Source organism: Phascolarctos cinereus, unplaced genomic scaffold, assembly GCF_003287225.1.
Source record: "Phascolarctos cinereus isolate Bilbo 61053 unplaced genomic scaffold, phaCin_HiC Scaffold_4;HRSCAF=312, whole genome shotgun sequence".
Classification (NCBI taxonomy): Eukaryota; Metazoa; Chordata; class Mammalia; order Diprotodontia; family Phascolarctidae; genus Phascolarctos; species Phascolarctos cinereus.
Genome location: NW_027555847.1, coordinates 665,838,883 through 665,862,538, shown reverse-complemented (window position 1 = coordinate 665,862,538; position 23,656 = coordinate 665,838,883). Strand labels below are relative to the sequence as shown.

At 41.2% G+C, this 23,656-nt stretch overlaps 1 protein-coding gene across 2 annotated transcripts in view; it reads left to right on the top strand.

The window, feature by feature from the left end:
- The first annotated feature begins 20,234 nt into the window (after positions 1 to 20,234).
- PIAS4 (protein inhibitor of activated STAT 4) overlaps positions 20,235 to 23,656 on the top strand; it is a 50,317-nt gene continuing 46,895 nt past the window's right edge. For both annotated transcript variants that reach the window (XR_002321484.2, XM_020971410.2), the window contains exon 1: positions 20,235 to 20,336. Coding sequence is in view for 1 of the 2 variants with exons in the window: in XM_020971410.2 (XP_020827069.1) it covers positions 20,310 to 20,336 (27 nt within the window). In the remaining variant the exon portion in view is untranslated. The remainder of the gene's footprint in view (positions 20,337 to 23,656) is intronic.

Here is a 23,656-nt window from a genome sequence, read left to right as displayed (position 1 = left end):
CCACCTCTACTCCCAGATGTTGCAGTACCAAGTAGTGAGGTTAGCTTGGAAAGTTCTAGAATGGGAGATTCCAGGGCAAGGTTTAGGACAAATTACTGAACAGGAGCAGGGACTATGTCTAGGGCAGAGAAAACCAGATAAAAGAAAGTCTAGGAGCAAAAAACCAGAGAAGTGTTTTCTGCACTAACCTAAAAAACAAAAATAGTTCCTGCCCTCAAGGAGAAATGAACTGAATATTCAGGAAGAGAGGTAATAATGATACCCATGGCCTCAGATTTCTATACAGACCCACGGAAATATAAGAGATTAAAGGGGAAAAAAAAAGTAAATTACAGATCTTAATGTAAGCAAGAAGGATGAGTAGTATCCAGTAGAACTTGGTAGAAGTAAAATATGGCAAGGAAGGGGTCCGCTTTACTCAAAAGAAAGAGACCAAAGCCAAGGCTCTTTCTCTATGCTTTGTACATAGTCATTAGCACTCGGTCAATGCATTTTCATTTATTCATTCAGTCTTCATTCTTCATGACCTTTGAGCAGCTTTTCATTCTCAACCACTCTTTGCCCTCAGCTTTGATGATACAGTTCCTTTCCTGGTTCACCAGTGCTCCGTTTTAGTCTCCATCACTGGCATCCATGACCAATGCCCTAAACCTGGAGTATACCCCAGGACTTTGTTCTGAACCCTCTTCTCTCTCCACGATCTCATCAGTTCTTTTGGGCACAATTAGCACCTCTAGGCAGATACTCTCAAATGTACATATCTAGTCTTCCTTACTCCTAAGCTCCAGGCTTGTGTCACCAATCGCCTACTGGGCCTGTCCTCTTGAATGTCCCACAGGTGTCTCAATGTCAGCATTTCCAACATGGAAATCATCGTCTTTCCCTTTAATCCAGCCCCTTCTCACTTCTGTATCTCGGTGGAGGCACCACCGCTCTTCAAGCCCTGCAGGGTCCTAGTTTCAGAACGGTCCTTGATGCTCTCTCCTTCACTCCTGCTCCCTCACGTCCGATCAGTTGCCAAGTCACATTAATTTCACTTCTGTGGCATTTTACACATGATTTCTCTTCTCTCAGTTCGCAAGGCACTACCTGAATTCAGCCCCTTATCGCCTCTGGATGATTTAGTAGCTTTGTCACTGGTCTCCCAGCTTTCAATCTCTTCACTCTCCGATGCACCCTCAATTTGTTATTATCGTTCTTGTTCAGTTGTGTCCTACTCCTCATGGCCCCATTTGGGGTTTTCTTGTCAGAGAAACTGGAGTGTTTTGCTGTTTCCTTCTTCAGCTCATTTTACAGATAAGAAAACTGAGGCAAACAGGATTAAGTGACTTGCCCAGGGTCACCCAGCTAGTAAATGTCTGAGGCCAGATTTGAACTCAGGAAGATGAATCTTCCTGACTTTAGGCTCCACACTCTATCACCTATGCCCCCATCCTCAGTCCAAACGACAAAATAATCTCCCTGAAGACCAGCTATGACCATGTCATCCTAGTGCTCTAAAAGCTTCAGGACAAAATAAAAATTCTTCGGCCCGGCATTTAAAACCCTTAGTACTTAGCTCCAGCCCCAACATCCTTATTTCCCAGTACTTTCCTTCACGACGCATTCCAGTCAGAATCCTTTGTCACTCACAGTCCATGCTATTCTCTCTCTTGTCTTCACACATTTGCACAGGCTTGTCATAGCCACCCCCCCACCCCCACCCCCAGCTTGGAATGTTCTCCCTCCTCATTTCTGCTTCCTGGACTCTTTAGGTTCCTCGTAGACTTAGCTCAAGCGCTGCCTTCCTCACGAAAGCCTCTCCTGATGCCCCTAGTTGTCAGTCCTCTGCACCCATACCCCCAAATCACTTTGTATTTATTGATCTGTGCACATGTCACATCCTTGCCACCCTGGAAGGCACTCCCTGTTGAATACACATTCTTTAAAGTTGAACTCCAATATTACCTCCTCCATGAAGCTAGGTAACTTCGCTTATAACCAGCAGCTTTGCTTGGTGTGAACTCCACAGAATGTCATGCTGCCATGCTGGGTACTCCCTGGTGCCCCCTCCACGGTTTTCAGTTACTTTTCTGTGTTGTTTTTCCCCATTAGACTGTAAGCAGGGACTGTATTTCTTCTTTTTCTTGTCTCTTGTAATTACTTTCCCTACTTCCCCCACCCCACCCCCAGCAATGGTCCTCTCTCTTCTTTGATCCCCTTCTAACTTTTTTAATTTAAAAAAATTTTTTTAAAACTTTTATGTAATTTGGGTTAAATGACTTGCCCAGGGTTACACAGCTAGTAAGTGTCAAGTGTTTGGTCTGAGGCCAGATTTGAACTCGGGTCCTCATGACTTCAGGGCCAGTGCCCTCTCCACTGGGCCACCTAGCTGCCCCCCAATCCCCTTCTTTTCCACATACTCCAAAGAAGACTCTGAGTTATCCAAGGTCTCAACATCTAAGTCATCTGGGGGCATATTTCTATACTCCTGTTGATGAACCCCTGACCTCCCAGTTCAACACTCCCATGATCTCCATCTTTACCTTACCTCAGACACACACAAGGGATAGTCATACCCTTGATCTGACATCGCTCATAATTGTTCCAACTTTGTCGTCCAGAACTCTGAAATTTCTCTCTGATCACAGCCTTCTTTCCACCATTTTCCCAAGCTGCCTTATACCTCCTAAATGCTTGTTCCTACTATGACTTCTAGGCCTTCTACTGTTCCCTGTTCTCTCGGTTCATCACCCCTACTCTGGTCTTCCTTCCTTTCTTTCGTAGTCTTGACCTTGTGTGTATAGCTAGTTCATATTTATATAGGGCTTTAAGCAGTAGTGTGCTGCTAAATGTTTAACAATCAGCCCTCAAAAAAAAAGTACGTATAACACACTTTTAAACGATCTACATCATTAGCATTTTCTCCATCAATTTCTTAAATCTAGACAGTCAGCAAAACAATAAATCAAGCTGTGATTTGTAAGGTTTAACTTATCACAATGAAAATTTAACAAGAAACTCTCATGAGCTGCCTCTGGTACATCCCTAGCTTTAAGATTTACAAAGTATTTTGCATATGTAGTTGGTATCTGGCCCCTGTGCAGGGTGGCTGAGGTGGTATCTTCACAGGGAGAACCTGGAAACCTGCTTGTAGGAGAATACTGATGCCACATAGAGGAAGTACCTTGGAGAGACAGATGGTGGAGTATGTATAGAGTCTGACTCAGCAACTGGTTCCAATCAGCCCGCCATATGGGGAAGAGGAGGCATTTGACTGGCTGCAGAGGCATTCAAAAAGACCTGTCCAACCAGGTTCAGCTCCTGTCTTTGCCTAAGTATTCTTGGTGGAGCTCTGTGACTGCTGAAGAGAGTGGAACCTATAACCTTGTGAATTTAGGGGCAGCTAGGTGGCACAGTGGATAGAGTGAGCACTGGGTCTGGAGTTAGGAAGACATGAGTTTAAATTTGGCCTCAGACTTGGGAATAACAGTGCCTCTATCCCACCAGACCTGCTCTCAGCCCAGCCTGGCCCTCACAGTCATAACTGAGGGAAGAAATCATTGTGGAGAAGAGGCCCATCCCACAATGATTTCTCCCCTCAGTTATGACTTCTTTATCACTACCAGTGATGACTGCTGACCAAATGCCAGCAATGGGCAGGTAAATACAAGGGCCCTGAGAATGGCAGCACCGCAGACCACCATTCCTGCTTTGAGCTCAGCCCCTCACAGCCATTATGCAGGGAAGCAACTATTGTGGAGGAGGGGCCAGGCATCCTCACCAACTGCCAACCATCTGCCGCACAAAGGGAAGGCATGCCAACTGAGCTGAAGTAATAGGGCACCCTGAGGGAAAAGGGAAGGGGGGAGGGGGCAAGCATTTATTAAATACCTACTATGTGCCAGATATTGTGCACTTTACAGATGTTCTCATTTGAGATGACAACAAGGCGCAGCATGTGCCAGGCATCCAACTTGACCACCATCTCCTCTCAGATCCTCGTGGAATAAGCCCAGCATCCTGAGCCCAAGAGCCTCGGGAATAACATTGCTTCCAGCACAGTGTCCTGGGACCCAACTCCTATGGATATGTAGCCCGGCAACTGCTCCCGAAGGTGCTGCAGCCATTGCTAGAGGAGACCCAAAAAATTCTCGCCACCGAAGGCCTCAGCACAGTAGGATGGTTCAACATCAGAAGCCGTTAGAATTTTATTGGTGGAATTGACATGAAAGAAGAGGCAGTGCTTTGCCAATTGTCAGCCTTAATAAATGGTTTATTCATTCATTCGTCTATGAAGTGCTTGCTAATACCAGGCATTCCTGCTAAGACTGGAAATACAAATACAGCTGCAAAAAAGACAGTTCTTATCCTCATTCTATCTGGGGAAGATAAAACAAAAAGGAAAAAGAAAAGGGTAGGATAGGGTGGGGAGGAGGTACTCTTAGGGGAAGGGGTGGAGTTGTAAAACAGAAAGCCCCAGAGAACTAGGTTGAATCAGCCAACCCATGCAAAATGTAATTGAGGTGTAAACATGTCCTCTATCATTTAGAAAAGTTGTGAAAGCTCTTTGAGACCTTGGATGAGAACTTTTTTGGGAGGGGGGGGCAGGGGAAGGGGAAGAGTCCCAGGCTTTGAGGCCCAGCATTCTAGGTAGATATCACCATGGAAACCACTTGTTTATGGATTAGCTAAAAATACAAAATGGCCGTCGATTTAGAGCTGGAAGGGGCATTAGACAGTGTCTAGTCCAATCCGTTCATTTGATAGATGAGGCCCAGAGAAGCTAAGGGGCTTGCTTACATACAGGGGTGCTCAAGACCTTAAAGGTAGGAAATGGCAGGACTGGGATTTTACCTCGGGTTTTCAGACTCCAAAGTACTTGTCCTCTGCTCCAAGCTGCCTCAGGTCTGTACAGCTGCAGGTTTTCAGACTCCAAAGTACTTGTCCTCTGCTCCAAGCTGCCTCAGGTCTGTACAGCTGCCTTCTACTTCTGCAGTGGACACCGAAGGATTGGCAGAAGGGGACAGACTATCAAAAATGCAATCTCACTTTTACTTTACTTATTTTTTTTTAGGCAGTTGGAGTTAAGTGACTTGCCCAGGATCTGCTAGTAAGTGTCAAATGTTTGGTCTGAGGCCAGATTTGAACTCAGGTCCTACCTGACTTCAGGGCTGGTACTCTATCCACTGCACCACCTAGCTGCCCCTATACTTTACACTTTAAAGAGAAGATCTTTATCCAGTGACCAATAAATGGATGCCATCTTGGAGAAATGGTCCTTCCCATCCCATCCCGTCCAGCCATCCCAGCAGTATCCCCCACCCCGACCCAGGCCATCTTGCTATCTGCCTGTCAGGCAGCTAAATACTTCCACCTCTTGCTCTGGGAATAGGAACCAAATCAATACTTCCATTGCTTCTGGAAAGGGCATATCAACTGACTGCCTATATATGAACCCATCATCTCCATGGCTTCTCAGATCTCTTTGGGACTCTATGACTTACTACCTCTGTGACTCTCTAATCGAGAACCAACTGCTGTTGATTTTGCCTCCAAAATGTTTTCTGTATCCTTTCCCCTCTCTTGCCAGTTCCCTAGTACATGCCCCTTCTCATGACCTGCCTGGACTATTGCTCTCCCCCTCTCTAGGGGCTTCATCCCCAGGCTAAGCCAGACTAAATGCCAATTCCTAGATCTGTTGTGCACTTTCCCAACCCTGTGCCTTTGCTCAAGCTGTTCCCTACACCTGCAATGCTTTCTGATACTCCTCTCACCTGATGAGGCAACCGAGGCTTAGAAAATTTAAGGTAGGTCTGACCTCATAGGTATCATTGAGACTCCTTGGGACAAGGCACATGGCTGAAAAGGGAGATATCTGTCTATCTATCTACCTCTAAAGTACACACACACACACACACACACACACACACACACACACACACACACACCCATAAAAATATGTATATATGTATGTGTGTACATGTGATGGATGAGATACATGACCAAATGGAAGATCTATCTATTTATCTATCTACTAGGTGGATGGATAGATAGACCTCCCCTTTTAGTCATAATATTTACACACACATTTTAAGGTATATATATATATATATGTGTGTGTGTGTGCATAAATATATATAAATACATATAAATATATATACACATGTTCTTTAAGATATATATGTGTGTGTGTATGTATATGTATAAATATATATACATGTGTATGTATACACACATCTTATTCAAAAGGACCAAGATAAGCCATGGAGGTGGTCATAGTAGTGCCAAAAAGAAGATATATTAAGAGAGTACCAGAGCATACAAGCTACATATACATTACCTTAGTTGATCCTCACAACAATCCTGTAAGGCAGAAGGTATTATCATCTACATTTTACAGATGAGGAAACTGAGTCTCAGAAGGAGTGATTTACCCACAGATATATTAAGAAGATACTGATATTTCTCCACTTCAAAAACTCTTTTGACCTCCATTTTCACTCTTCTTCAGACACACACAGATGGTCATCCCCTTAATATTATCCATAAGTTAACAACTACCACTACTCAAAACTCTGATATTCCTTTCTCTGATGACAACCTCCTACCCTTCAGTTTCTCCTTTTGCCTCTCCACTCCTAACCCTATTCTTTATCCTCATGAAGACCTTTAGTCTCCACCTGCCCCTTTTCTCCCTGTGCTTCGGAATCAGGGCAGAAGTTGTTCGTTTAAAGAGAGGAGAATACAGATATGAGAAACTCAGAGACACCTCGGCAACTGATTTGATTTGGAGGGAACAGTGGAGGGTAACTTCAAGGTGGTAAACTTGTGGGACCAGAATCATAGTAATGAATGAATCAACAGAAATGGAGACATTTTGAAGAGGAAATAATGATGGTTTCTGTTTTGGATATGTTGGATTTGAAATGGCTAGGGGAAATATAGGTGGGGATGTACTTTAGAGGTAGATAGATAGACAGATATCTCCCTTTTCAGCCATGTGCCTTGTCCCAAGGAGTCTCAATGATACCTATGAGGTCAGACCTACCTTAAGTTTTCTAAGCCTCGGTTGCCTCATCAGGTGAGAGGAGTATCAGAAAGCATTGCAGGTGTAGATTGGGGCCTGGATATATAGGAAAGGTCATTCTCAGGATGTTTTCATAAAGATAAAAAAGTAGGCATGCTTTATAGTTACTGATTTCTTGTTTACTTTTTTTTTTTGGCATGATAATATCACCTGGTTTTCTCTTTAGCAGTTAGTGGTAATTCTCAGAGTTAGTCCACTAGTCCATTTATTTGGGAGAGGCACAGAAGATTGATGATGAGCTGAGATTGAATAGGAAGAAGATAGTGGACTAGATTGCATTTGGGAAATCTCATGATACTTTTCAAAAATCCCATGCTGTTCCCTGACAAGAAAGCTCATCTTTTTAACATAAGTGGTGATAAGCAGCTGCATTTTACCACCAAAGATTATTCGCTCACGAGAATTAGTACCCATGAAATGTTGAAAGTCTAGGGCAAAGCCTCTAGACTTCTGGGTAGATCCTTTGTGAAGGGTCTATGGAAAGACATGGACAAGAATCCCAAAAGATGAAACAGCATGAATGGGTTTCTATCTACCCTGATGGAGGGAATGCCTAGATGGAGTGCTTGATAAAGTCACTGAGGTATTGTGGTACAACTATTTTATGAGGCACCAGGGGGGAGGGTCACTAGCAAGCAAACCTGATGATCCATCCAAAAGTCTGCTATTTCAGTGAATGCTTTTGCTGTGAGTCTTGCTCTCTGCCTGACCTGAGTAAAGGTTAACATATTGATGGGGAATCATGAGTTATAGTCTGGATACATAGTATGGAGCCACAGAATACCTAGAACCTTGGATAGTCATCTTTTAGAAGAACCAACTTGTGAGTCGGAATTGGAGAGGTTAAATCACACATATATGTAATTAATAATAATAATAATAGCTAATATTTATGTAGTATAGTCCAGGCACTGTATTAAGTGCTTTATAATTATCATTTCATGTGATCCTCACAACAACCCTAGAAGGTAAGTGCTATTAATATCTACATTTTACAGATGAGGAAACTGAGGCAAATAGAAATTAAATTACTTATCCAGGGTCATGTGGCTAGTAAGTGTCTAAGAATGAATTTGAACTCAGGTCCTCCTGACTTCAGGGCCAGTATCCTATCCACTGAGCCACCTAGCTGCCCCCAAAACAATATATTATTAATAAGGGCAAAGTATTTACATCCCTACAATGGAAGATGACACTTTTAACTACTAAGAACTGTAATGTCATTCTGACATTTAAAAGGGGATATACTTAGACAGAGGATGTGAGTTTAAGTTGACTTTGATGTGATGGTAAAAAAATCTAAGTAGTGAAAAGGTATTGTACTGGGAGAAGAAGAAAGGAGGAGGCAGACAAGGATTAATTACATCACATGAAAAGGCACAAACACCAAATACATAGAGGGAAAGAAGTGAGGGAGATGAGTATTGTTTGAACCTTACTCAAAGAGGGAATAACATAATCAGTTAGGCGTAGAAATCTAACTTACCCTATAGGAAGTAGAAAGGATAAAGGGAAAAGAAAAGGGAGGGGGCTAATAGAAGGGAGGGCAGACTGAGGGAGGCAGTGGGCAAAAGCAAAACTCTACTGAGGAGGGAGAGGGAAAAAGGAGAGAAAAAATAAATGAGGGGGAGGGAATAGGATGGAGAGGAAGATACAGATAGTCATCATAACTGTGAATGTGAATGGGATGAACTCTCCCATAAAACAGAAAAGGATAATAGAGTGGATTAAGAACCACAAACCTACAATATGTTGTCTACAGGAAACACATTTGATGCAGAGGGATACATACAGAGTAAAGGCAAAAGGCTGGAGCAAAATATATTATGCTTCAGCTGAAGTAAAAAAGCAGGGGTAACAATCCCGATCTCAGACAAAGCAAAAACAAAAACAGATCTAATTAAAGGAGATAAGGAAGGAAACTACATCCTCCTAAAAGTACCATAGATAATAAAGTAATATCATTACTAAACATATACACATCAAGTGGTATAGCAGCCAAATTCTTAAAGGAGAAGCTAAGGGAGATATAGGAAGAAATAGGCAGCAAAACTATATTGGTGGGAGACCTCAGCCTCCCCCACTCTGAACTGGATAAGTCTAACCACAAAATAAACAAGACAGAAGTTAAGGAGATCAATAGAATCTTAGAAAAGTTAAATATGGTTGTTCTCTGGAGAAAACTGAATGGGGACAGAAAGGAATATACCTTTTTCTCAGCAGTACATGGCACCTACACAAAAAATGACCATGTACTAAGGCATAAAAACCTCACATCCAGTACAGAAAGGCAGAAATATTAAATGCATCCTTTTCAGATCAAGATGCAATAAAAATTACATGTAATAAAGGGCCATGAAAAGATAGACTAAAAAGTAATTGGAAACTAAATAATCTAGTCCTAAAGAATGAGTGGGTTGAAGAACAAATCATAAAAACAATCAATAACATCATCTAAGAAAATGACAATAATGAGACAACATACCAAAACTTATGGGATGCATCAAAAGTGGTCCTTAAGGTAAGTTTTATATCTCTAAATGCTTATATGAATAAAATAGAGAAAGAAGAATCAATGAATTGGGCATGAAACTAAAAAAAGCTAGAAAAAGAACAAATTGAAAATCCCCAATTAAATACCAAATTAGAAATTCTGAAAACCAAAGGAGGGATTAATAAAATTGAAATTAAGAAAACTATTGAACTAATAAATAAAACTAAGTGCTGGTTTTATGAAAAAACCAATAAAATAGATAAGCCTTTGGTTAATTTGATTTAAAAAAGGAAAGAAGAAAACCAAATTACCAGCATCAAAAATGAAAAGGGTGAATTTGATGGGGTGTTTGGGTGCCTGTGCTTGGACCCCAATTTCCCCCTAGCCTCAGAAACACTATCCCTGACAGTTTCCCTCCAGCCCAAGACCCTATCTCTGGCAATAACTCATGAGTGGGCCCAGTGAGGCAAACTATCTCTCCCTGTTACAAGAACAAGCTGACCTCTGTAGAATTTCCCTTGTACTATCTCATATCAACAAAACTATCAAGTACCGATGCCCACAGTTACCATATATAATCCAGACGTCAAGCTATAGACATCAACTCCTAAAACTATCTTGTTACAAACACGACAGATTAAAAAATATACCCTTTAGAAACCTTCCTGCTCCCCATTTCCAGCAGTGAATGACGCCTGTGAACAAGTTTGTATATTATCATCTAATTAGCATACTTGCCACATAATTCACTACTTTTCCTATATAGGCTTTAGCATCATTCCTGTTAGGTTGAAAGTTCCCTAAGGAGCTCTGCCCACCATGGCAGAATTCCTTAAGGACCTCTGCCTACTGTATAGTATAACAATAAATCTTTGCCACCTTGACTCAAAGAACGCTTGAGTCTGTGAATTCAATCCAGATGACCCCGTCCTATACTCTGGTCCTTGAGAGGTCTGTATCTCTCAGATTTCAACAATAGTGTTTTATTTTTTCTTTCCCAGTTACATGTAAAAATAGTTTCCAACATTTATTTTGGTAAGATTTTGAATTCCAAATTTTTCTCCCACCCTCCCCTCCCCTCTCCCCAAGACAGCAAACAATCTGATATAGGTTGTACATGTACAATCATGTTAAACATATTTTCACATTAGTCATGTTTTGAAAAAAGAATCAGAATGAAAAAGAAAAATCACAAGAAAGAAAAAAAAGTGAAAATAGTATGCTTCAATCTGCATTCAGGCTCTATAGTTCTTTCTCTGGATGTGCATAGCATTTTCCATCACAATCTTTTCCATCTTTTGGATCATTGTATTGCTGAAAAGAGCTAAGTCTTTCATAGTTGATCATCGCACAATGTTGCTATACTATGGACAATGTTCTCCTGTTTCTGCTTACTTCACTCTGTATCAGTTCATGTAAGTCTTTCCATATTTTTCTGAAATCTGCCTGCTCATCATTTCTTTTTTTTTTTGCCTTTTTATTTATTTTTATGATTAATTTATTTTAGTTTTTAACATTCACTTCCATAAGATTTTGAGTTTTAAATTTTCTCCTGCTCCATCTCCTCCCTCCTCCCCAAAATGGTGTGCAATCTGATATAGTCTTTACTTATACATTCATATTAAGCATATTTTCACATTAGTCATGTTGTAAAGAAGAATTAGAACTAATGGGAGGAACCAGGAGAAAGAAGAAACAAAACAATAAAAGAAAAGGAGAGCAATTACTATGTTTCCATTTGCATTCAGATTCCAAAGTTCTTTCTCTGGATATGGATAGCATTTTCTATCACGAGTCTTTTGGAGTTGTCTTAGATCCTTGCATTGTTAAGAAGAGCTAAGTCTATCAAAGTCAGTCATCCCATAATGTGGTTGTTACTATGTACAACATTCTCCTGGTTCTGCTCATTTCAGTCAGCATCAGTTCATATAAGTCTTTCCAGGTTTTTCTGAAGTCTGCCTGCTCATCATTTCTTATAGCACAATGGAATTCCATTACATTCGTATACCACAACTTGTTCAGCCATTCCCCAATTGATGGGCATACTCTCAATTTCCAATTCTTTGCCACTGCTCATCATTTCTTATAGAACAATAGTATTCTATTACATTTATATATCACAACTTGTTCAGCCATTCTTCAATTGATGGACATCCCCTCAGTTTCCAATTCTTTGACACCACAAAAAGAGCTGCTATAAATATTTATAAATATTTTTATACATGTGGGTTGTTTTCCCTTTATAATCTCTCTTTTTTTTTTTTTGGTGAGGCAATCGGGGTTAAGTGACTTGCGCAGGGTCACACAGCTAGTAAGTGTTATGTGTCTGAGGCTGGATTTGAAGTCAGGTCCTCCTGACTTCAGGGCTGGTGCTCTATCCACTGTGCCATCTAGCTGCCCCTCCCTTTATGATGTCTTTGGGATACAGTGGGTCATTATTTTTTAACTTAAATTGTTTGATTTTATTTTTATTAACTTTTGTTTTTATATCACTTTAATTTCCAAATATATTCCTTACTCAGTAAGCCATCCCTTGTAATAAAGATTTAAAAAGAAAGGGGGGTGGGGGGAAGCAGTCCAGCAAAAGCCAAGAACACATCAGTACTGTGTGTATTGTGTGTATTATATAAATCAGGGTGGGAAACATTTTCGTGTTGGAAGGCCACATTAATATTTAGCTGTAATAAAATAAGGCCTCATTCAAGAAACTTCCAATTAGATATATTTAAAATATACACTATTTTATAAAAATCTGACTACTAGATTAATAATTTCAATTATTACTATTTCAAAAAATGAAAACTATTTGTTTATTTTAAAGTTAATTAAACTTTTAATGACATTGTTGTGTCTGCTTTTTATTGAAAATCATTTGAATATTTGATTGCAGCATGGAGGTCTGCAGTTTCAGTTGATCCTCTAGATGGGTATCAGACATTTGTGACCTTAAGGGCATCTTGATTTGGCTTAGGTAGGAGAATGTAGATTTGCAGCAATAAGTGGCTGAAAAGCAAGAAAGCATTTTTTGGGCATGTTGCCAAAGGCCTGGGTATTCTACTGTATTTTTCCATTTTTCAATTGGATCTTTCTTAGCATCAAACAGTGACTTCAAGATGTCGTCTACTGAGAGCTTAATCAATTCCATCTGTAGTTCTTTTTTTTAAACTTAAAAAAAATTTTTTCCATCTGTAGTTCTTTAGATGTCTTGGTGATATCAACTAGACGAGGCTGAAATGCTAATTTGAGTGTGACGTCATGATTCTCAAAGTCGGTGAACCTTTCACTGTATTCTCTAATTAATTAGTCTATAACGGCTGTGTATTCTTCAAATGATTTGCATATGTCATCCTGCTCATCAATAACCTTTGCTAACCAGGGAAAATGTTAATCCGAAATTTCCTTTTGAAGAAGAAGTGTTTTGAAAAAAGAGAGCTTTTTTTGAATGCTTGAATTTTTTTTGCCACCTATCATATATAGACTTAGTTTACCTTGCAAAGAAATATTCGCGTTGTTTTGATTTGACATAATATCACATAGAAATGCAGCATTTCTATAGAAATCTTCTTTCAATAATTCACATTGCTGATTCTGTTCTTCACAAAATTTAACGATCTGTTCTCGCAAAGATGAAATTTTGGCTAACACCGGTCCCTGGGATAACCCATGCACTTTAGAATGATACAGCAAATCCACACTGAATACCTCATCGTTCAACTTTAGCATGTTATGAAAGTGATGATGCTGTGTTGCATTTGCATGAATATAGTTAACAATACTTATAACTTGTTGGAAAGTGTCACTTAAAATAGTAGCTTTAGCGCAGAGATTTTTCTGATGCAAGATACAATGAAAAGAAATGAGAGCATCTGGATCTGTTAATACTTATTTATCTGTGCAATAAACCCTTCATGTTTTCCTGTCATGTAAGGTACACTGTCTGTATATACACTCACTAAATTTACCAAATTCAGCCCAACTTCATGACATTTATCTTGAAAGTTGTTGAAGATATTTATTCCCCATGTTCTGTTTGCAAGAGTGCCCAAAGCAAATAATTCTTTGTAGCAAAGAAAATCTTGTTATGACCTAATGAAGTATAAAACCTGCACCTAGTCAGTGGTATGAGTTGATTCACCCAAAAAATTGAATAATATACATTTTCCTTTTGAAGTATTGCGTGAAATTGTTCTATTAAGTTGAAGGCTAATTCATGCTGCTGATCAGTTATGGTTCTCCTTGAAAGAGGCAGTTGTTTGTACTTTGAAACATTATCGGGATCTAAGCATCCTACAACTTTGATAATGCATTCTTTCACAATTTCTATATCACTGAATGGCTTCCTTTTTGTTCCTGAGTATATAAGCTACTTTATAAGTTGCTTCAGTGGCTTTATTTCCAGGTCTTATTGATGCTTTAAAGAATTATCTTTGCTTTTGCTTTGTATCTTTTAATTTCTGCAATACAACTTTTCATTCTCCCTCTAATTTAAAGTATTTGTGGCCCTTATGAGTGTTATAATGCTGATGAGCATTGAATTTCTTTAATGTTGATTTGCACTATTGCAAAGCAAGGAAATTATCTCATCTTTAGCAGAAACAAGATAATATTGCAATTTCTAATCCTCATTAAAAAAATCTGTTTTCTTCCTTCCACATTCATTTGGTCTTCTTTGACATGATGGGCTGTTAAGCAGACAGAATTAAAAACTACTGTTGAGCTATGCAACTATCCACAAATTCCACTTGAAACAGAAACACAGTACACTGTTGTCAAAAGCTGACAACAGACTGGCATACTTGACCCCCATAAACTCTTGCCAACTAGCCTTGGGTGGTAGTGATGCCAATCATGTGGGGAAAGTTAGAACTAAATAATGAACGTAGCAGCCATCAATTTAGCCCTTATAGCCTACCAATATTCTAATTGTGCTGGTCAATCTGGAGGATTATTTTGTTGAAACTTATTTTATTCTTTGGTATCTTACATAGGCTTATTTTAAAAATAAAATAAAAATATAAAAAATGAACAAAAATGTATTAACAAAAATAAGAGGATTTGTTCTGTAAAATTTGGATTCAGTCAAAAGGCCACATTTTAGGACCCAGAAGGCCACATGTGGCCTTAAGGCTGCAGGTTCCCCACCCCTGGTATAAATAATAGTCTATATCCCCAGGCCTCCACCTCTTCCAAAGGGAAAGGAAGATATATGTTGAGTTGGTTTTTTTTTAACTTGTCAAGGGCCAAAATTCTTAGTCATTATAAGTATGCAGTGTTTGGTTTCCTTTTTTATTTGTTCTTTCCACTTATGCTTTTGCAGTCATTAAGCATAATTTTTTTTCACTGTATCAGTTTATATGAGTCTTCTTATACTTCTCTGAATCCTTCGTATTTGTTGTTTCTTTTGGTGAAATAATATCCTATTACATTCATGTACCACAATTTGCTTAACCATTTCCCAATTAATAAGCATCAACTTTATTTCAAATTCTTTGTTATTACTAAAGTGCTGTTATGAATGGGACCTCTCTGCCTGTCTCTAGTCTCTTTGGCATATATGACTAGTAATTGGACCTCAAAGAGTATGGCCACTTCTTTTTAGTATTATTCCAAACTGCTTTCCAAATTGGTCAGAGCAACTCACAGTTTCATCAATAGTATATTAGTATGCTTTTCTTCCCACAGTTCTTCCAGCGTACACTATTTCCATCTTTTGTCATTTTTGTCAATTTTGAATATGTCTCATTTTGATTCTCAATTCTCTTATTATTAGTGATTTGGAGTAATCTTTCACATGGTTGTTAATCATTTATAATTCTTCTTTTGAGAACTGTTTGCTTTTATTCTTTAACTGCTATGCTGTTGAATTTTTTAAACATTTCTATTATATACATATTGACCATTGATAGAAAAATAAACAAAATAAGGAATCAAATCTACATAAAACTGTTAGTTTTAACAAAGTAGACCAAAACAAACTAATACACAATCATTCATTCTGTGCCCTCTTCCAAGTCCACTGGAAGTTCTACTACCTTTGGCTTTATTGTATTTTTAGAAATTAGTTTTAATCAATGTGTATATCGTCAGAGTGACAATTGGCCAATTTTGGCACCCAGGGCAAGTGGCATAAAAAAGTCCCCTCAAATGACAAAAATAAAAATAACTGACATGTATATAATACTTTAAATTTCACAATGCACTTTACACTATCACTTTTGAATTTCGACAACAATCGTGTGAACATTATAGATATTATTAACTTTATATTATAGATGAGGACACAGGCTAAGTGACTTATTCATAGCATGCAGTTAGTTGGTACAGTAGATAGAGCACTGGGCCTGGAGTCAGCAAGACCTGAGTTCAAATGTGACTTTAGACATCTATTAGCAATGTGAATCTGGGCAAGTCACTTAACTATATGCCTCAGTTTCCCCATCTGTAAAATGGGAGTAAAAAGAGCACCTACCTCCCCCCAAAGGAAGGTATGACAAATGGAATATTTGTAAAGCAGTGCTATATAAATTTTTAGCTATTATCATTTTCAATGTGAGAGTCAAGATTTGAACACAGGGGTCCTCATTCCACTAAAGAACATTAATATGTTGAAATAAATTTATCTGGAATAAGGAGGAAGGAGAGTAAGACCCAGAACAATTCGAGGCTATAGCTGGTAAGGCTATTGTCTATAGGAGGAGCAGCAAAGCCTAAACCTTCACCTGCAATATGGCTGTGGTGATGGGGCAAAGGAAGCTGGTAACTATTAACCTGAAAAGCTTCCTATTTTGTGTTATTCTTGCTAACTTGTTACTAAGCTTAATTGTTTCTAGCCACTGACCCAGTACAGATGAATGAAAATATATAAGTGAATGAATGGATGAATGAAGCAAGACAAGTCCTTGCTCTCAAACAGCACATGTTCTAATGGGAGGAGACAATACATATAGGTTTTAGCCATATCAGATGGTAAAATCTTGTGGTCCTTAGGGTGCAAAGCAGATTGTAATGCTTCTTCTTTAATGTCTTTTCCACTGATGAAAATCATATAAGTTTCTGATGCAGAAACATGTGACAGGGTCAAGGACTTTGATGGTGAAAACTTTCTTTTCTGAATCTTCAGTAACTTGGGCTGTAGCTAGTACCTGAAGGAGTGGTTGCTAGGCTGCATCCCCATAGGAGTTGATTCCAAGGATGATGGCTGAGGGTACAGGGCTGGAAGCATTGCTATACCCTAGGTTGTTCTTTTTTTTTTTAAAGACAAAAGAAGTTTATTGGTACCCCAAGGCATCAAATAGTTGGAGTAGGGCTGGCCCTATTCCCCAGGTTCTTGGGTTCAGGGCCCTGGGCCTTTTCGACAGGATAGGAGAAGAGATGTTGGTTAAGGTGCTGCCTCCTCTTTCTCCCTCAGGTGGCCTTGTTCTCACAGTTTGGCTGATTTACCTGCCCTTTGTGCAGTCAATATCCTCCACCCTCATTACATCTCTGTATATGGCCCTGGTTCTACTAATTGCTTTGCATTATTTCAAAAAGATAATTTCTTTTTTTCTCTTATATTCTTTACAGCTATCATTTATAATGTGTCATTGACCTGTTGAACTCAAGTGCAGAACTTATATTTATCCCTATGAGATTTCATCTTGTTTGATTTAATCCATTATTCTTCTAGTCAGTTCTTTCTTCATTTCAATTTTGTTATCCAATGTATTATATAATACATTCTAACACACACTCTAACATATTACATAATACATTGTAATATATGCAGTACATAATACATGTAACATATGATTATAATACTTTGTAACATATGTAACACATTGTAACATATCACATATTGTAACATATATTGTAATATAATACATTGTGCAATATATTGTGATATGTTCTGATATATTGTAATATAACATACATGGAATTTTATCTAATACATTGTAACAGACATTGTATTTTTATCTAATACATTGTAATACATTGTATTTTATCTGAAACATTGTAACATACATTATATGTATTTTTTTATATTGTAATATATATTGTATTTTATCTGAAACATTATGACATACATTATTATATGTATTATTTAATATATAGTAATCTAAAATATTGTCCTTTGTAGATCTGCAGATTTGATAAGCAGGTCATTTCATCATGCCCATTCCTGGTCACATTCAACTAACAGATACATATAACAAATACAATATAATTTGTCAGCCCCATATGGTACCATTCTAATGATCTGTTGGCATGTACCAAGGACAGCAGCCCTAGAATTATGATGTATTGGGAAAAGACCTGGCCTGGGATTCAGGAGAACTAAGTTTTAGTTCAAAATCTGCTATAACTGGGTGACCTGGAATAAATAATTTTCCCTCTCTGTGCCTCAGTTTCTCCAGCTGTAAAACAAGGGAGTTGGATTTGATATCATATGTCCTTTCTGGCTGCTATAACTATAAACTTTTTCTGGCATTGTGCTCAGATCTATGCTTGGTTATGCTAGGTTGTGGCGGTTACAGATTGTAAGACATGGTCCCTATCAAGAAACTTATTTAGATGGGGAGATAAATTAAGAACAAAACAAAACAAAACAAAAAAACAGGCAGCTAGGTGGCAGTGGATAGAGCGATGCACCTGGAGACAGGAAGAGCTGAATTAAAATTCTACTTTTAGACACTAGCTTCATGACCCTGGGCATGTCACTTAACCTATTTGCCTCAGTTTTCTCATCTGTAAAATGAGGGTAATAAAAGCATTTACCTCCCGGGGTTATAATGAGGAGCAAATGAGGCAATATTTATAAAGCAGAACCTTAAGATGCTATCTAAATTCTAGCTGTTATTATAGGGTATGTATGTGTGTGTGTGTGTGTGTGTGTGTGTGTGTGTGTGTGTTAAATGATAGCATTATAAGGGGATCCTCTGAAATCTGACACTGTGTGACCTTGGGCTTGTACCTTCCCCTCTCTTGCCTCATTGCTCTTCCTCTCACAACACTTAACAGTTTTCACTGACTGACCCCCATTAAATTACCTCCCAATTTATCCTGTATATAGCTTGTTTGTACATAGTTGTTCACATGTTGTCTCTCCCCATTATACAGGAAGCTTCTTGGGAGAAGGACTCTTTTCTATTTGTATCTTACATAGTAGGGTACTTAATACTAGCTGACTTATTCTAGAAGTTAGCTTTGCATTTTTACTAGCTTTCCCTCATCCCTGGAAATCTCTCCTTCCTCATCGCTGCCGTCTAGTTTCCCTGGCTTCCTTCAGCTAAAATTTCACCTTCTGTAAGAAGCCTTTCCTGATGCCCCTTAATGTTAGTGCCTTCTCTCTGGGATTTCCCTCAATTTATACTGTCTATATTTGTTTGTACAGAGGCAATTCCAAGTAGCCTCCCTCGATGGATAAGTAAGCTCTTTTACGGGCAAGGACTTTAAAAAATAAATTGTTGTTTTGTCTTTCTTTGTATCTCTAGCGTTTAGCACAGTTCCGGGCACACAGTAGTCGCTTAATAAATGCTTGGTGCCTAGCGTTAGCTTCCCCATCTACAAGATGAGGACAGTGGACTAGAAGGGAAGGTTCTCATCCAGAGCCAACCACTTATTAGTTATACTTTTTAAAACGCCTTTTCTTTGCAAAAGCACTTTGGGGGTAGATTGTGGAAGGACTGCCGCCCCTTGGTTAACAAGGACAGCAGAGGCTCGTCGGGAACGGATGCACCCGGCTCTCCGCAAGCTCCCCGCAGGCTGGAGGGGGCCCGGGGAAAGTGGGACTAGATCGGAGCGTGGCCCGAGCAGAGCAGGCTTAGGCGCCCCTAGCTCGCCGTCCCCGGCGGGGCCGGCGGAACAAAAGGCTCTCCCTCCCCGCCGCCCCGCCCCTTCACCGCCGGGTTTCCTCCTCCTCCTCCTCCCCCTCCAGCTCCTCCTCCAGTTTCCTAGGACTGAGTTAAAGGGTGAGTCTCCAAGGAAGCGCTCTCTCCCGTCGGCCGTCTCCCCGGCCTTCCCCCGCCCCTTCCTCTGCTCCCTCCCTCCTACCCCGTTCCCTCGTGGGTTTACGCCGAGCCAAACAACCTCGGGGCACTAAGCGGCATGTCCCACTAAGTGACAACAAAGGCCACGAACGGCCCAGATGCCCCGGGCCGCAGTCTCCGGGGCATCTTCCCCGCGTTCCCTGGCTTCTTGCCAGGCAGTATTAGCATCCGCAGGGTTGGGAGCTCGGAGCGGCAGCGTCGGGCGGCCGCCCGGCGTTATGGATACCGCGCCGCCCCGCCTCAGGAGCTGCTCTCCCCCCCGAGCAGCGCTCCCCCGCCCACCCCGAATGTGGCCGGCCGGGGCTTGGCTGCAGTGCGATGCTGCACGCACCTAGCCGAGCCCTGGCACCTTCTCGGCCTCGCTGGCCCAGGATGGCCCCACATGCATTGTTCCCTTGCCGTACCCCGGTCACCCGCCCCCTGTCTCATCGGGGTCCGGCTCAGTACCCCACGTCGCTGGCTCTGGTGCTCCTTTAAGAAACCCAGCCGGGGCCGGAGGAGGGCGAGTGGGCGGGGCCCGGAGAGGACTCCGGCTGAGGTGATTGGCTGGAGGGAGAGGCGGAGTTCCAGACGCCAGCGCGGCCCAAGGAAGAAAGGGCTAAGGATGGCGTAGGGGGGGGCTGAGGCAGCGGGTGCTGATTGGTTACCGCGACCGCGAGCGGCGGGTAGTCACGTGACGCGACGGCTGGGGCTCCCGGCGCGGGGGACGCTGGTGGCCAAGATGGCGGCGGAGCTGGTGGAGGCCAAAGTAAGTGAGCGAGAGGCTCGAGGGGGGGCGGGGGCGGGACGCGGGGCTACCCGGAGGCAGGCTCAAAAGGGAGGCTGGTGGGGGGGAGCGGGGGCGGCTGGGCCTCGGTCTTAGACTCTTATTGGGCCTCCTCCGCCCCCCGACTCTGGGCGCCGGGGCGGTGGCCTGCCTAGGCCGTCCTGCCGTCCTGGAGCCCGGGACGCCGCTACCGCTGACGCCCCCTCCCCCGCTGCGGCCGGTTCCCCGCTTCCCCGGCCTGGCTTCCTCGCCTCCTGGAAGCTGGAGCCACCACCTCTCCCCCCGCAGTCGCCGGCCCCTACCCCCACCCTGACCCCGGTTCACCCCTCCCCCGCCCCCAGCAAGAACCCCTCCCCCTCCGGGGCTGGCAGCTCCCGCCCCTCCCCCACTCGCCCCCCGAACTGCTCCCCCCACCCCTCTCAACCTCCGACCCGACGCCTGCTCCTTCCTTCCGTAGTTACCCTGACACCCCCAACTGCCCCCTTGGGACAGGTGTTTCCTATGTCCAGGATTTGACACCCCCCCACTATTTTTGGACCCCCCCTTTCTTTTTTCCTAGAATATTGTCTTCCACTTGGGGGGTCATACAGCCTTTAGTCCCCGCCCCCCCCACTCTCCTGGGACTGGTTGCATCCCATTCCCAAGTCTTCTCCCTTCAGTTCTGGTCTTTTCCTAGAACAGGTTGCATCCCATTGGGAGGCTTGCTCTTCTCTCCTCGACAGGTTCCCCGATTTCCTGGGCTGACTTTTTTCTCTTAGTCCTTCTTTTCTTGGACAGGATGCTTACTATTTCTTGGAATATTTCTTGGAACCAGTTGCTCCCAAGGTTGGGGGGGGAGAGGTTACCTCTCCTTCCTTCTGTCCCTAGGGCATCATCCCTGCTGGTGTCACCTGTAACTGTCTTCAGCTACTTTGGTAGAGAGTTGATGGGGAAGACTGGGGCTGTTTGATTTTTGATGTTAAGTGTGAAGTTTGGGAGTTTATGTTTCTGACTCCACTCCCTCCCACCCCATTTCTTCTTCCCATCCCATCGAGAAATTGTGTACAGGGCTTCTCTCGTTTTCTACTAGATTATAAACTCTTGAGGGGGTGGCAGGAACTTTTTAATTTGTTTTTGTTTCCTTTAGTTTTTGAGCAATAGTCTACTACCTAGCTATCATTGTATTTCTTTTTTTGTCTCCCTGGGTACCTTCAGTTTTATAGGTTTGCGAAAACCAAAGCAGAACTGCCATATCTATAACTTAGCAGAGGTGTCAGAAAAGCACAAAACTAAAAAGTGTGCTTACCAGATTAAAATGTAAATTGGGAAATGTTTAACAAAATTAATAAAAATACAGTACAACATAGATGATGTTAATTAATGGTTTTCCAAATCATTTTGTGGCCTCCTGGAATACATTTCTATTTGAATTTAACCAACCTATCTTAAATATTTAAGAGAGTTTGCCTGGGTCACTTAGTTGGACCGAGGCTCTTCCTATTTCAAAATTAGCTCCCTATCCACTACACTGTTACTTTTCTAGCTCATAATTATTTAATATTTATTGTATTAAATATTTTTACAGATCAGGATCAGACTTCTAAATTTTTCCTTTATGAAGCACAAAAAAGTGTTGTCATAATCTCCGAAGAAGATTTAGGGCTACATTAAACACCTTTCTCCCTACTTCCCCCCCCAAAAAAAAAAGATTAAAAAGCCTAGGAGAGAATGCTTTTTAAGTTCTCTTGGCCATTGTGAGACTTGGCTTGCTACTCCACCAATCAAGGCTGAAATTCAGTCTGTGGGGGGAGTATTGTGTATCAAGGAAGATAAACTTCTAACAAGATAGGGAATTGAATTTTAAGATTAGGCTACTTACCTGTAGTGCAGTGACACTGTGCAGAGTTTTCTGATGCTTTTGATGTGGACTAACCAGAGCCAGAAATGATTTATAATGGGGATGGAGGTGGGTCTTTTACCTTTGCTGGTGTTTTGGGGTTTTGATTTGTTTGGTTTTTTGGTCACTTTTCTCTCCTCACTTTCTTCCCCCATCTTCCTTATGTCTGGAGGAAGACTGGGTTGTAGTAATAGCTACTGAGTAAAGAGCGCCTAATAATCAACAGTTCAATTCGAGAAGTATTTATTAAGCATCTTCTACCGTGTGCCTGGAGCTGTCTCCATGTCTGGAATATACATGCTCCTTCCTCAACTACTGCTTTCTTTAAGATACTTGGTATGTACTTAGATGTGCACAAGTAGTTTCCCCAATAGAATTTAAGCTCTCTGTGGGCAGTGAATGATTTACTTTTTGTATCCCTGGTGGCTAGTTCATTGCCTGGTACATTGCAGGTGGTTGAAAAATCCTTGTTGATTGATCAGCTGTCACTGTTAGGCAATGTGGATCCAAAAATCTGCTCCTAAGGAGCTTCGGTTCTACTGAGAGAAATAAGTAAGACAAAGATAAATGAGTAGATACCAAATTATTTGGAGAAATGGGGAAATTCCTCCCATGGGCCTTTAGTGAAACTAGGAATTTCAGAAGGAGATGAGGAGGGGAATATTCTAGGTATGGAGAAGAGTCACTAATGGGATAAAATGTTGTTTAGGAAATAGCAGAAAGGCCAGTTTGTCTGGAATGTATAAAGGGGAATAATATGAAATGACTGAAGAGGTAGATTGGAGCTGGATGGCACAGGCCAAACGGTTGATATTTTATCCTAGATGCAGTGGAGAGCCGCTGAAGCTTCTTGAGCAAGGGAGATTTAAGATGTCCCAAGATCATCATTGAGAGCTCTTTTATCTTGGTCTGGGTTGATAGGCAGGCTCTTTTGAGAGCGTCTGGACGATATCAATAATAAGTTATACTTAAATTATTCTTTAAGGCTTATATAATTTCCTTTGTAATCTTTTTTCATACTCAGTGAGCAAAGGGCTAGTCTCCATTTGTTACTACTCTATCTTCAACAATGACATAGCCCTTTCCCTCTAAGAGCCTGGGTCTATTCCAAGAGGCCTGTTCTTGCCTACAAGCAGTTTGGGAAACCTTTCTGTTACATTATCCATCTGCCCAGTATTATCAATGTGGTGTTCTCCATATTCAGATGTGAGTTAGCCACATATCTGAATGGGCCTTTTCTTTGTAGCTACCTCCACAGATAACCACAGAGTGGTTATTGCTAGTGCAGTTCTGCTTGTCCATAAGTGTCCTACCCATTTGAGGGATACAGGATTTCAGGTAACTGGACCAGAGTTGACTATTTAGAGCAGAGGCTTTTAACCTTTATTGTGTCGTGAGCTCCTTTGGCAGTGTGTTGAAACCTGTG